At 35.9% G+C, this 16391-nt stretch overlaps 1 protein-coding gene across 1 annotated transcript; it reads right to left on the bottom strand.

The window, feature by feature from the left end:
- Positions 1 to 1590: 1590 nt before the first annotated feature.
- Positions 1591 to 16140, bottom strand: LOC125050201 (nuclear inhibitor of protein phosphatase 1). Its single transcript, XM_047649885.1, has 9 exons — positions 15964 to 16140; positions 15480 to 15694; positions 15097 to 15205; positions 14638 to 14740; positions 14104 to 14187; positions 6768 to 6978; positions 5567 to 5672; positions 3646 to 3737; positions 1591 to 2504 (listed from the first exon to the last, which is right to left on the bottom strand). The coding sequence occupies exons 1-9, from the start codon at positions 15990 to 15992 to the stop codon at positions 2407 to 2409; spliced, it is 1047 nt and encodes a 348-aa protein (XP_047505841.1). The 5' UTR covers positions 15993 to 16140; the 3' UTR covers positions 1591 to 2406.
- Between the last annotated feature and the right edge of the window lie 251 nt (positions 16141 to 16391).

The following is a 16391-nucleotide window of genomic DNA, read 5'->3' as shown; positions in this document are numbered from 1 at the left end:
TAGGGGCCCTTGGTTAGGCTTTAGGATTTAAATAGTTCGCCTGTTTCCTCGAAATACTTATAATCGATATTATATAAAAATCGATTAGAAAAGTACAATCTCGGCTACGTGAACTCGCAAAATAAATGTATACCTATATAAAAATAAAAATCTGAAGGGTACAAATAACTAGCTAGTCTAAATATGTATATCGAATTTAATTAAAATTTGAAAATTAACGTTAAAAAGATAAACACGTACTTATTTTTACGATTATACTAGACGAAGTCGAGTTTATTTTTACGTGGAAGTGAAGCATAGACTAAGCGCTTCGCGTTAAAGGTATGCAAGATATTTGACGCTACTATCTAAATTAATACTTTTTTTATTACGGTCAGACAGGCATTGGAGCGCGGGGCCCCTAAGTTCGCGGGGCCCGTAGCATTTGCTACTCTTGCTATATGGCTAATCCGGCACTGGTTAGTTGCCCACCCTAACGCCGCTACTGAGAGAGAGTGAGAGACTAGAGCCTTGAACCTATAAAGTATTTTTCTTAACCGTATTATAAAATTCAAGTAGTAAGATATAATTTTAAATTAATTACAGTATAAACTATTTGTAACGTCATTCGTTATATCGAAAATACTCTCCTTGTTAAATTTGTTTGGTTTAACACAAAACCCATACATTAATTCACTCTTTACTACTTACTTTACTTCACCGCGGAAACATACGGGGAGGCTTCCTAGAACCTCAAAACGTCAACATCTGTTAAAAACTCGATTTTCGAAAATTTTCAATTTTCTTAGTGGGAAGTTAAAAAGAAGAACAATAAAAATATGAAAAAATAATAATAATGAAACATAAAATTTTATTTATTTCCCATTATTATTCCTGCGAAGCGTACGGGAAATTCTCTTCTTAAATAATACTTTATTAGGTCTGGGCCTTAAATTTCTGTAAGTATGTTTCTCGATAATTTGTCAATCTAATAGGCAAGTAGGTGATCAGCCTCCTGTGCCTGAAACACGCCGTCGACTTTTTGTGTCTGAGGCAAGCTGGTTTCCTTAGGATGGTTGCCTTCACCGTTCGAATGTTAAATGCACACATAGAAAGTCCATTGGTGCACAGCTGGGGAACGAACCTACGACCTCGCAGATGAGAGTCGAGAGGCCAACACTACTCGGTGCTAAAATTAATTACTACGAGAAAACTATTGAAAATAATAAACCTATACTTGTGAATTTGCATACATATGCTTGTGTTTCTGTGTATATGTGATTTCTTTATTAATTTTTCTAAGTTAAATCGACGTAGGTAGGGACAGAACACCTACTAATTTTCAAGGCAGTTTTTGCCGCGCACTACTTCTATGTGGAACCAGCTGCCAACTGAAGTATTTCCGAACCAATTCTTAAAAGGCCGGCAACGCACTCGCGAGCCCTCTGGCATTGAAATTAATATGACTTAACATCAGGTGAGCCTCCTGCCCGTTTGCCCCCCGTTCTATAAAAAAAAAATAAAAAAAATAATGAAAAATATAAATAAAACAAATATAGATAGATATCTGAGGCCAAGGTTTACAAAAGGTAACAATATGCATAAAATAAAAATACAATAAGAATTTTTACATTTATTGTACAAAATTCACAGCGCTTATCATTAATTAGTATTTAACTACTATCTTAACCTACATAAAATAACACTCCAATTCCTATAATTTAACTTAGGATTGCAAAGATAAAAATTTGTACATATTTTCATTAGTCATATAAAACAGTCTAATTGCACCATCAAACTGTACCTCTCTCTCTTCATCACAACGTAAACACATTATGATAGAAAGAGACATTAGACCTATTAATTATTTATGATATTCACTACCTAAATATGACGCAATGCTTAGTTCATAAGGCAGAATGAACGAAAATGTAAAGCGGGCCATAGACGGACCGCATGTTGCAGTCAAGACCGACTGCAATATGCGGTTTGCTCAGGAACTGCTCGAGCGGTCCGTGTATTGCGAATATGAATTTAGTATGGAAACTGCAGATCGCCGTGACTTGACTGCAACATGCGGTCCGTCTATGGCTCCCTTAAGCCTTATATAGTGTGATGTAAAGATCAAACTTCTCTAGCTAAATCCTATCGCTAAAATACTAGAATCAAGCCGGTGAATTTCACATACTGTGTTTTAATTGACGTCATGAAAAAATTGCATTTATTAAGGAATTCATGTGCTATATAATATACTATAATGAAATTGTCCGACAGCTTAGAGCAGACATTTCTATAGCTCGTATTCTACGCGAATAAAACCTGTGAAACCATTTTTACATTCCAAAGAACACAACGAATCTAACCACAAATTCTGATGGAGGTGGTAGAATTAAAATTACGAGTCCAAAGTCCACATAAAAACTACCCTCACACAGATATAAGTCCCGGTTTCCGTCCGGGCCACGCTTCTTTTGCGTATTTCTTCCTTTTGGGCTCGTTTGACGATGCTGCTGACTCTTCTTGAGCTAAAAAGCGGAATTACATTAATAAAAAAAATATTTAAATGTTTAAACTAGGGTTACAATTTAAATGTTAGACTCATAACGAAATTTCGACTATGATTGGTCAAACGTACGTATGACGTAGCATGTCGCATGCCAACGTGGCCAATCACAATAGAACGGAACATAGCGTCATAGTCGTAGAATAGAGACGGATCTGACAACCAGTAAACTTTACAGGGTATTTCAAAATAAAATAATCATGTAAGGTTTTGTCATAATTATTTTAATTCATATTCTGTTACTATGAAATTAGCATACAAGCAAACAAAAGGGTTTGTTTTGAAACAAAATAAAAATAATAACATTAAATTTTTTTTACACAGTTTTCTAGACAAATCACATGTTTTTATCAAATCCGTCACTTTACCGACTGATTAATTTGAAATTTAAAACACGTGGTTTTTTTTTAATGTAGCCGTAAAATTTAGTCTTATAACTAACTAACGTTAGTTTAGTCAATGTAGTATCCAATTATGATAAAAAGTGGATTTTGGATTTTTTTCAAATCCGACATTGTTCTACGATCATGACGATAGTATCGTTTAGGCTTTCGTTAGACATCCTATACGATTCCACAAGAATCGCTAAAAGTTTAAAAATGTGTATATTTCTTTATGTTAAAATATTTGAAAGTCAAGGACAGTACTGATAATTCAATTCTTAATTAAAATTTATAATTAGTTCTTTTTTTGTTATATCAAATATAAATTACTTTTGTATAAAAAAGTTATTTTATTTCGCTTAATTTCGCGTTCACATATTATAGTGACGCCATTATTTTTTATATGTTTGTTATATCGTGTTTATCCTAATTTCGTGGTCTAAACAAAAAATAGTCTGGTTTTGACGGGCATAATATTAAACAATCACAAAGTTGTTCTTCAATCTTGCGCATTTATCAAAGCGATCCAAACAAATGTATTTGAAAACAATACTAAAAATGTATAAACCATACTAACTTCTTTAAAAAAAAGCTTTTAATTAACATAAATGTAAAAATGCCCAACAGTTATCAGAAATTTTAGCTGTATTAAGCGTTTTTTTTTACTTAAATGGCTCAAAAATCATTAAAATATTTGAATCAATGAAGCTAGAATCTTACCTGAATTTGGCAGCGGCGGATGTACGCTGAGATGCGGCTCGGGTCCTTCCATTTCCACATCAGGAGCTGGATTTGGTAATGATATACCCAACCTACAAAGTATCGTTATTTATTATCCAAAAAAAATATCAATAACTAGCAGACCGGCCAAGCGTTGCTGTGGCTAAGGTTTTTGTTATATTACATAGTAGCAAACTATTCAAGGGAAACGGTAGAAGAACACCAGTCATGGGGACCACCATGCTTTTTTGGTGGTTATGCCTTTAAATTGTAGCTTATGTGAAACGTTGGTACTTTCAACGCAGCGCCATCTGTTAGAATTGTGACTATCAAATAATAAACTAATATTTTGCAATAAAATAATATTGCGGGTATAAATTGAGATCTATCCTATCTTTTAAGTTGGATCAAACTACACACGGTGTGCAAATTTGATTGATATCGGTTCGGTAGTTTAGGACTCCATACAACGTGACACGTAGTTTATATATACAGTAGAACCTCGTTAAGTCGAACCTCGATAAGTCAAAAACCTCCAAATCTCGAAAAAATGTTTTGTTCCCTTCCCTTAAAACACCAAAACCTCCATTACTTGAAATCTTGACCCTCTGTTAATCGAAATAATCACCGAGTCCCTCCAAGCCATTTTGGTACATATTTTCACTCTATAACTCGAAAAATTAAATTTGCCCTCTGTATCTCGAACATAGGAACGTTATTTTACAACCTTTACAACTTGATCATTTGGAATTTATTATCTCATTGGTTGGAACAAAAATAAGTTACCGACTTTAAGAACTTGCCGACAATGTGAGTACACTATTGTTTCTTAGAAAACATTTTAGGAGTATACAATAATAAATTTATGACTCATGGAAACACGTGTTTGCTTGCTTTGCAAAATTTATAAGAATAAACCTCAAACTCTTTATGTCGAATCAAAATCCGCCTAAGTCGAAATCCTCCATAAGTTGAAAACTCTATAACTCGAATTTTTTGGCGTCTCCCTTGATGTTCGACTTATAGAGGTTCTACTGTATTAAGATTAACAATAATTATGATAAATTCAATGTAATCTTTATTCTAGTCTTTCTAGGGTTTTGACTTTTGACCCTAAATCTAAGGTCTTTTACCCATATCATAAAAATTTACTAGTATTTTATACCCAATTGAACAGTGACCGTCAGGTTGGCTGACCAAATTTGACATCGCAATCAAACTATACGCCATATTTTCCTACCTATTTCATACTATTTGCTACCTCTGCAGTCTGCATTAAAAAGAAGATAATCAAGAAATAAAGTTACCGGCCATTCTGACGCAACCTGTCGTCGTGACCACCATCATTTAATTGGGTTCTAAGAATCTTTGAGTGATAGCGTTTTTATACATATTTACTACCTATTTTCTACCTGAGCAAACAAACTTAAAAATAGGTCTCAGAAGCCTATAAAAAAATATTATTAATATAGCCATGACGGGTCTAAAAACGCCTACAAAAAAGGTTAAGCAAGAGTTCGGCACGTATAATTAATCACAGCATAGCATTGTATATATGTTTGGTCACATTGAACACGAAGAGCGGTAAGACTTTGGAAAATCATATAAAATCGAATAGGGTTTATACTTTATACGCATGTGTCAAAAAAAATTCAGGGCAAAAAGTATTTTCTTCTCGTGACGTCATTTTTTGTCACTAAATTACTCGAAACTTCTGTGAAAGTATTTAGCTATTATACGAAAAGCCATACAAGGTGTTGCATACGGCATTCTGGACTCTGAATTGGCTTTTTTTTTTCGCGCATGGCGCAGGCTCAGGTCCTTCGACCATGCCGCCTAATCTTTCGTAGAGTTTTTCCTTTATATATTAAGTTGATTTATCTGAATTGCTGTGTACGAAATGGCATCTTGTAAAACTAACCTGGCTCCAATAAGGCTGAATGGCGACGACGTAGGCGCCGGCAAATCCGAGTACAAGTTGGTGCTGCGAGATATCTCTTGCAGGCGGAGGGAGTGGTGTATGTGAACTGAAAATTCAATAGAAAATTAATAGCTTGTAGGTGGATATATGACAAAAAGAAAAAGAAAACAATAAAACCTTTATAACAAAAAAGGGTGCGTGTACTTATGTACGCGCGTAAGAAGTTATACTTCTTTGGCATAAACATAGTTTTCGATTGCATGCAAATAATTAATTACAATTAAATAATCAAAGTCTGGAAAAGGAGTCATCATAGTCAATAAAGTTCAGTTTACATTTGAAATATTAAATAAATAAATATTTATTATTATTCTCTTACATTAAGTGTAACATAAATTCTATTATTATTCGAATGTTGTTTTTAAATTATGTCCAATGCCGTAGCGTCTTCCGTGGGAAACTTCATTCTGTTAATTTTGAATTAATTTTGTCACGGTGCGCGCGCATCGTAAAATTTCACGCTCATAAATTTTTCATAACCCGCCTAAAGAAGTTTAACTTCAAAAAGATAATGAAACCCTCATTATCTTTAAGCTCATTACGTCCCAACATACCAAACCAACATACCGTCGTCCAGGACCAAATAATTCCTGCTATTATTCGTAGGTTTATTAAATATATTCAATAGAATTGAAGATGTGAGCGTCATTTGTTTTTTTATTTCTATGATAAATTAAAAAAAGGCACTCTGTAACTATGTTTTACCATCGGACGTCGAGGCAGAACACAATATACCATCCGAATCACCCCGTTGTTGCACAACTGAGCGTATTTGCCTCTCATCACCACTATGTGGAACCAGCTGCCCACTAAAGTATTTCCGAACCAATTCGACTTAGGGTCCTTCAAGAAAAGTGCGTACCAATTCTTAAAAGGCCGGCAATGCACTCGCGATCCCTCTGGCATTCAGTATCATTGGACATTAGGTGCCCCTCTCCCCCGTTATATAAAAAAAACCGACATCGACATTGAACCAGACGGGTTCATATCTAATTTCAATCTTAACAAAAAAGGTAAAATCGCTATCGCTATTGGGAGTTATAGAGTACCAGCTGACAAACGCTTATTCACAATTAGGCCTCTTCTTGTATTAATTCAATTTAGTGAATAACTAAACAAAACTATGTTTACTGAAACTTACTTTCATCGGGATTGTGTAGTTTGATCTTCTTAGATGGTATACTGGAATTGGGAACTATAGTTGACCGCACCAGATTCCTAAAGCGACCCACAGATGGATCAATGTCTTCTGGATTTATTATATCCACCTCTTCATTGAATGACACATTCCGTTTCTGTTTCTTAGGTGCTCCACTTGGCATTGTGGATGCTCGCTTCGTACCAGTTGGAGGCTGAAATTTAAATTTTGTTTATTGAATATATAGGGGGGGGGGGTCGGTGTTGGTCTTAGTGGGGCGGCATAATCTATGTCAGGGAATATGCTCCTATAAAAAGCTAAGCATACCGAAGCGCACGCCTAGGCAATGGAGCTAGGCTATCAGGCGCGCACCGAAAGTTCTTCATACACGTCCACGCCATCTCTGTACTATCGCAGTGGTACATAGATGGGCCCACACTAGTTCTACCTTGTGGGCCGTCTCCTCCGGGCAATGCTGTGATCTGCTACGAGCTCCATTCGCAAATACCTCGAGATCGCAGTAGCAAAGTATGAAGAACGAAGGCGAGTCTTCGGCGCCTTAACCGAACCAACTGACTAAGGGAAGACAACCCTGACAGAAAATCACAAAAAAAAAATGGAAGCAAAACCTAAAAACAGTATACCCCAGGAGGGTACCGGTGTAGCCGGAGAATCCCTCTCTGAGCCTTGCTCAGGCTGTCCCACGTATTCTGGGGGGGGACAAAGTTTTGCTAAACAAAGATACACTCGCAGAAGAAACCTGTAAGAGGGTGGGAACCCAGGCCCCCTTACCAGTTAATGCTGCTGATTCTAATGTGAAGGATAAAAAGCTAGTTCAGCAAGCCTTTCATCCTAGCCTATTTCTGGCTCGACCAAGAAGCTCATCTCTAAGTTCAGTAGCAGATGTTAACATCCAAAGCCCGACAGCTCTATTGAATAGAGTGCAGACAAATTCTAAAGACATTCACATAGACAAACAGAATCCTCCTAACTGGCAGAGAGCACCGACACTAAGGAACGCCAAAAGGAAAAAAGTTTCCTCACCATCTCCAGATAGGATACCAGTTTCCAATCAATTCAGCGGCCTTCCAGTAGATCAGGAAGCAAATAATGATGTAGAACAAACTAAAAAGATATCTAAACCTCCGCCTATAATCCTATATGGTATTGAAGACCTAGCCAAACTTACCGAACTCCTGAAGTGTGCCGTAAACAAAACCGACTTCGTCTACAAAATAATAAACCAAAACCAGCTGCGCATAAATTGCGCCAACGTGGAGGTTTACAAAAACATAATAGACCTTATCCGTGAAAAAAGACTGATCGGACATACATTTAACAGGAAAGACAAAAAACCGTATAGAGTGGTTATCAAAAACCTACATTATTCAACTCCTATCCTTAAAATAAAAGAAGCACTGGAAGACACGGGAAACGTAGTGATAGGAGAAATAATAAATGCAAAGTATGGACCTGAAAAGAAACCTACATCTACATTTTTTGCAACCCTACAACAAAGTCCGAGCAACAAAGAGATAAAAGGTATAAAGTACATAAACCACCAATCGGTCGTTATAGAGGAACCACGTAAAAGGAACTCCATAGTCCAATGCCAAAGATGTCAGCAATATGGTCACTCTAAAAATTACTGTATGAGGCCCTATCGCTGCGTGAAATGCGCGCAAGCACATAGAACAGGAGACTGTCCAAAGCCTGATCGAAGTACTCCAGCAAAATGCGCCTTGTGCCTCGGTGCCCATCCAGCCAACTTTAAAGGCTGTGAAGTATATGTAGAAATCCTATCGAGAAAATCTAAAAGGCAGTATACCCGCGCATCAAGGATAAATAATAATAATCCGGAACGACAACGCAGCTCTAAACAGATTCCACCTGAGATGAACACACTACCACAGTTAGAAAATAATAAACCTATTGGTGACAAAAACTCCCAGTCACTATCACAACCACAACACTTATCTAGGAACAAAGAAATACCTAACCATGGAAATTATCGATCAAGCTACGCCGATGTGATAGGATCTAACCAGAATACTTATAATACACCAAAACCTACAATTGAAGAAATGTTAGTCAAACAAGCTGAAAAGTTTGATCATATCTTACAACAAATGAGCACTTTAATCAATTTAATTACAACATTAGTCACGAAAATGTCCAAATGACTTCCCTAAAGATAGCTACCTGGAACCCAGATGGGCTATTGCCTAATCTAGAAGAAGTAGAAGTACTACTACACACACACAACATTGACATATTATTAGTGTCTGAATCTCACCTTACAGAAAATAACAGAGTCACATTACGTAATTTTAATATTTATGCTACAAACCATCCCGACGGAACTGCACATGCAGGAGCAGCTATAATTATAAGATCAAACATCAAACATTATGAACAACCACAGTTTCAGAAACCCTACATACAAGCTACAACGGTTGCAGTTATAGATAGAAACGGTACGTTTAATGTATCCGCCATCTATTGCCCCCCCCAAGCACACTATAAAAGAAGAACATTTTGAAGAGCTTTTTATATCACTGGGGCAGCGATTCATAGCAGGAGGTGATTGGAATGCCAAGCATGTTCATTGGGCCTCTAGGCTAACGACAACAAGAGGCAGAGAGCTTAAGAAAAGTATAGATAACAACAATCTGACAGTGATTTCAACGACGGACCCGACCAACTGGCCGACTGACTCAAACAGGCTTCCGGACGTCATAGACTTTTTCGTCATGAAAGGCCTGTCTAGACTTTCTTACCAAATACAAACTTGTTTAGACTCGAGTACAAACCATGTTCCAGTTATATTGACTATTGGAATAACTGCCTTGAGCAAAGAACACAGCCTTAAATTGTACAATAAACGAACTGATTGGAACTCATATCGAGAACTGGTCCATGACAGACTAGACCTAAAAATTGCCTTAAAAAGTGAAGCAGACATTGATCACGCAATTCGCTTACTAACCGAAGTGATCCAAGAAAGCTGCTGGATGTCCACGCCCGAAATCACTGCTCGTCTGCCACAGAGTAAGACCTACTCGGACACCATACGACAAAAAATATTAGAAAAACGAAGGCTACGTCGAATATGGCACACTAGTAGACTGACATATGACAAAACGGCGCTTAATAAAGCGATACGTGATTTAAAATCCCTAATATCCGAAGCTAACGAAGCAGCCTTGAGTAAACACCTGGAAGGATTGACATCAACAAAAGCAACCGATTACTCGCTCTGGAGAGCCTGCAAAAACCTAGCTCGACCACTATACCAAAAGCCACCACTACGAACGCAGAACGGGCAGTGGATTAGAACGGAACGAGAAAAAGCTGAAGTTTTTGCCAATCATCTCAGTCATGTATTCAAACCGAATGACCCCAGGCCTAATGTAGATGAATCGGATATCGAACTAATCATTGACCAAGACCTGCAACTTGATCTACCATTAAAACTAGTGAGACCACGGGAAATTAATCGCAATATCAAATCTATGGACAATAATAAAGCGCCGGGCTATGACTTAATAGACAAAAAGGTCCTCGAAGAATCACCACGCAAAGTGATAGTGTACCTTACAATGCTGTTTAATTTTTTACTATACCTTAACGATATACCCATTCAAACACGCACTAATCTCGCCTGTTTTGCCGATGATACGGCATCCTTTACTTCCTCCAAAGACCTGGATTTGATCATAAGTCGCCTGCAACTTTCACTCGACTTATTGACCACCTTTTTCAGGAAGTGGAAATTAAAAATTAACGCCTCTAAAACAGAGGCAATTATGTTCTCCGGGACTAGATCGCTGCCTACTCGTACCCTCAATATTGAAGGATATGCGATTCCTTGGAGTCGCTCTGTTAAGTATCTGGGTGTCATATTAGACAACAAACTCAACTGGACCCTTAACACACAATACATCAGGCTCAAGAGCATGAAGGGTTTGAATGCACTGAGCCCCATCTTAAATAGAAGATCGTGCCTCAGTAGCAAAACAAAGCTAAGTGTATATCGAACCTTAGTACGACCCTGCATAACTTATGCCTGCCCAGTATGGAGCAGTACGTGCCCTACTAATTTAAATAGCTTACAGGTTGTCCAAAACAAAGCATTGAAATATGCATTTAACACTCCGTTTCGAACAAACCTCCAAAAATTTCACAATGAAATTAAGTTTCCGACTATTTATCAGTTTATATTCAAATTATCAAAAAAATTCTATTTACATAACAACCGAAAAAGTAAAAATAAATATATTAATAACCTTTGTAAAACGCGGATGAAAAATTTACCTTACATCGATAAATACAACAGATACAAATTACCCCATCACTTGTTTCTTGAGTGCGATGAATAACTGGTTATCGGTGGCCCGCGCAGGTGCGCGAGTGTTGGCCATCGCGTCGCGCGCGAACTCCGGCCTTATTATTAATATATATAGACCTGGATTACGCGTGCGTTGCGTGACTGATGCTCGCGCTAGCCTTAGCGGGTGACTGTTCCTATTGTGATTGCTTGCCGTCCACTTTTGTTCTCGGTGCTACCCCATTTATTGTTAGAACTATATTTAGTTATTCAATTTAGGCATGTCAAAATGCAAATCTCATCTAAAGATTGCATAATTACCAGGTAGTTTACCTCATTGTTATAAATTGTTTGTTATTGTTAAAACCTTTCGTAACATTATAACTTTAGTTTTATAAATTTTATAAGTTTTAAAAAAAGCAAAATAGCTGTAAAAACGTGTCTAGTTGTAAGTTTGTTACATTCCAGGAAATAATGTACACTGGATATGTAGCACTATAAATTTTTGTGAAACAAAATAAAGAATTTTTGAAATTGAAAAAAAATTGAATTGAATGCTGTTTAATGCAATCCTAAGAGCTGGGTACTACCCAGACTTATGGAAGGTATCACAAGTGACTATGATCCACAAACCTGGAAAACCGATTCACAAAATAACTTCATATAGACCCATTAGTCTGCTGCCTATAATGTCCAAATTATTTGAAAAATCGCTACTACACAGAATGCTGGACATAATAAAAGAAAAGCATATCATACCAGATCATCAGTTTGGCTTTAGGCAAGAACATGCCACAACAGAACAAGTCCACAGAGTATGTAGAAAAATAAGAAACTCCCTCGAGAGGAGAGAATACTGCTCATCTGCATTTCTAGACGTACAACAAGCCTTTGACAAAGTGTGGCATAAGGGTCTTTTGTTTAAAATAAAATCCTTATTGCCACACACATTCTATAGGATTCTACAATCATACTTGTCTAACAGACTATTCCAAGTTAAAGAAGGTGCCAGCACATCCGGTTTTTACGAAATTTGCGCAGGTGTGCCACAGGGCTCAGTCCTCGGACCCGTCCTGTACACACTGTATACATACGACCTACCACAGAGCCCAGAGATTACTATCGCCACCTTCGCTGATGACACGGCTCTACTTACCTCCAACAGAAGTCCCATTCTAGCCTCTAAAATTCTACAAAATGGCTTAAATAAGGTAGAAGACTGGTTGGCCAAATGGAGAATTGCAGTTAGTGTGTCCAAATCGGTGCACGTCACTTTCACGCTCCGAAAGGAAGACTGCCCCCCTGTCACTCTAAATGGCACCCAATTACCACATCAAAACACAGTCAAATATTTAGGAATGCATTTAGACCGCAGACTCACCTGGAAAAAACATATTCAAACAAAGCGAGACGAAATTAACCACAAATACAAGGGTCTCTACTGGCTAATGGGACGAAATTCAAAACTATCCACTGACAATAAGTTGCTCTTGTACAAAACCATTCTCAAACCCATATGGACATACGGAATACAGCTTTGGGGATCTGCTAGTGCCTCAAATATAATAATAATACAAAGAGCTCAAAATTACATACTCAAGCAAATATCAAATACCCCATGGTTTCTCAAAACTACAGAAGTCCATGAATTTCTTAATATGTCCATGGTAAAAGAGGAAATAATCACACATGGGTATAACTACAAACTAAGACTTCAAAAGCACCCCAATCAGCTAGCAGGACAGCTAACTATACCAGAAACTACTCGACGACTAAAAAAGCGGCGAGACATTTTTGATCAGGACAACCCAACAGACTGAGTTTAAATAAGAATAGGGAGGCTCCGCTGGGAGTAGCGCCTAACACGTCAAAAAGCTCTCAACGTATCTACTTATAGTCGCAAAGACTGATTGTATGATTATTTAAAAAAAAAAAAAAAATTGAATATATTGGTTCATTACAATATCAGTACAATGAGAACACTTAAATAATTACTATATATGTAATTATTTAAGGGTGATTTATACAGGGTGGTCAAAAAGTCGTGGATCAAACGCAAATAGGGGATAGATGAGGTCATCATCTGCAAAAAATTGTTCTACGGGAGGTCTCTAAGCTCAACCCCTGCAGAGTTATAATTTATTTTGCGTTTTATAAGAAAATTGACTGTTTTTTACTAATTCTTATTAAAATTTGAAAAAATTTACATCCTGTATCTTTTAAATAATATCCAATAGATTGATACTAGTGAGTTCTTCCGTTAGACATAGTATTTATAATTGTTTATTGAGTGTATTGAAGATAATACTAAGTTATACAATATAAATTTTTTTCAAATCAAAACTTTTTGTTTACTTCGGCCCCCACTGTGAAAAAAATTACTCTACCGAAAAGTGACCCTGTATTTGAAGTTTTGGCGCATTTAATAGGGATTCTGAAAAGGTATTACACATGGCCATGAGTCGCTCTAATATCTTTCTAGAAAGAATTACAAACCACGATTGTGCGAACAAATTATGACTCTGCAGGGGTTGAGCTTAGAGACCTCCCGTAGAACAATTTTTTTGCAGCTGATGACCTCATCTATCCCCTATTTGCGTTTTGATCCACGACTTTTTGGCCACCCTGTATATTACCCACTAGGCCAACACTGCTCTTTTAATAATTTTTAAACTTCTCAATTTAATAATAATAATAAACACTTTATTCATGACAGAAATATGGTTATGACAAAAGTCATCTATCGCTAGTCCCCACACTAGGGAGACTGTGTTGTAGGTAACTAGATTTCAATTTTTCCGTAGTACATGGTGCATGTTTAATATCATTTTTTGAAAGAAAAACTAGTCTTAGTGTTAAATCTAATCAAACACAAGTCATATAAGTATGCGTGAATGTATGAGTATGTGAATGGGTATATGTATTGAGAGTGTAGCTGTTATAATTGTCTGCTGTGTCTGTGTTAGTTTTTGGAGAGAGTAATTTCAACATATGTAGTAAATATATTACCTTTATTACGTCTGCATCGTCGTTCGTCGGGATTCCCAACATAGAGATCCTTCTGTTGTGTGCAGTGTTGAATTCTGTTAAGTTCTAAAATAAAATGTTAAATTTATAAATAAATTTAACTACATATGTATGTTCAAAACTTCTTATTAAATTTTTGACATAGCAACAGTTTAACCTAAGCAATCATCTATCTTTGCTACAATGTAAATGATTAAGTTTTTGATGAATACATAATAGGTTCATCTGTGGCATGGTTAATCTCAATGTGAATGATTTATAATTACAAGTCTATTTTGACTTTAAACTTTACTGAAATTAAAAGTCAAAATCATCATCAGTCCTCCCACTTACCCACAAATAATAATATAGAAAATGTTCACTTGTTTATCGGTATCAGAATATTAAACTTTTAGACTCACTGCATAGCTTAATTAATTCAATTTTGAAAAAGGAAAGGTTCTCTGTGGCAAACAATGTGACAACAAACTAAATATAATCAATCCTATTTTTATATAATTAATAGAATGTACTTACATCTAATTCAGTCTGTGTCTCTGGAAGCCCTAATAAGGCACCTTCTGTTTCAGTATTAGGTAATTCCTCCATGATACCTCTAGAATTACCAGTTGGCCTTTCTCTGTAAAATAATTACATCCATATATATTCATATATTGAACATGGTATTACTGGGACAGTCATTTTTCTGCATCTGTTTCAGTAATCATATTTTAAACAAAATTGTTGATCAGTACTCTGTGTTAAGTATCTAAAAAATATTGATCTACTGTGCACATTAATCTATAGATAAACACACAAAGGCTTTGTGCTCATTGTCAATAGCCAATGACTATTTAGGTACACATATTGCCATTTACATATGGAATGTATACAGAAACTTCATTAACATTTCAGAAAATAAGTTAGCATTTTAATAAGCAAAATTATGTATTTACAGACTAAAAATGACAATGAAAACTTTATTTTTATAAGTACCTTATAATATAATTCCTTGTTGATGCACCAAAGTGAAAATTTGAGTCAATAGGTAATTGTGTTGGCTTGTTTGGATCCAAACGCATTTTACCTATATATGTGCCATGTGCTGGAATTTATATTTCAAAACTTACAAACAATAAAATTGAAATACAATAAGAGAATATTAAAATCATACATTACAGTAAAATATTATATATAAATGGATACAACCCGTGAATAAGTGATCAGCCTGTGTCACACTTCATAAATTTTTAGGTCTTAGGTAATACTAGTTTCCTCATGATTTGATTATATATGTTTTATTAAAATTCCATAATATTATAAACAGTTTTATCTTTCAAACCTGTAATAGTGCACATTTACTTAAAAATTTTACTTACTACTTCCCAAATCCACTAAAAATGCTCTATTCAAGTTTTTATGATATACAAAAGCTGCATGAACCCTTGAACAACTTGCATGGTCAATGCAAAAGTCATTCATTTGAGGGTTTCTTCCAAAGAGGTAGCATTTCTTCTCATCAAGCATAAGTTTCTGTATCAACTTGTCACCTTTTAAAACATCTAAATGAAGGCCTGTTGGTGGTTTTCCTGCCCTATAATCATATTTAAGTACAAGATAAAAACTAAGCTCATTTATAACAAGTATGGGTTACAAACTAGGTATCATAAAACCTAGGTTAATAAATAAGAAACTCAAAAAATTAATTCCTATGTGACTAGAGCCAAATAATAATCAAAGAAATGTTTAAGTCGGTACAATAATAAATAATGTAATTGAACTACTAAAACTTATTAGTATAGATGCAAAATAGGATTGAAATAGGTTGGAATGTCGGCGAAATTTATTATACTTAATACTCACCAATTGGGCACCTCATAATGATTAGCCATTTCACAATATAAATCTCTTATTCTGATACCTAGATCAGATGTTATTATTATTAATAAATCCCAATTTTAATTCAGTTGCTAAAACACAAAACTTATCAACCTCTCATCAACCTACCATTTTTTATTTATTGAAAGCACAGAATACTGAGTGAATGAATTAAAGACCATGGTAAAATGTCATTTAACAATATTCCCAACACAAAAGCTGAAATCGACTACAGGATGTTGTTATTTTATGTGTGATATATAATATTATATGTAACCCAGAAACACCCAATACAAATGCGAAAACTAATGGTAATATTGAGAGGACACCATTAAAATTGCATACAAAAACGTCTGGATCCGCATTGCTGTCGCTATTGGAAGCTGCAAGGTACCAGAGGAGAATGGTCACGT

This window comes from Pieris napi, chromosome 6, assembly GCF_905475465.1.
Source record: "Pieris napi chromosome 6, ilPieNapi1.2, whole genome shotgun sequence".
Taxonomy (NCBI): Eukaryota; Metazoa; Arthropoda; class Insecta; order Lepidoptera; family Pieridae; genus Pieris; species Pieris napi.
This window is presented reverse-complemented; position numbering and strand designations above follow the sequence as displayed.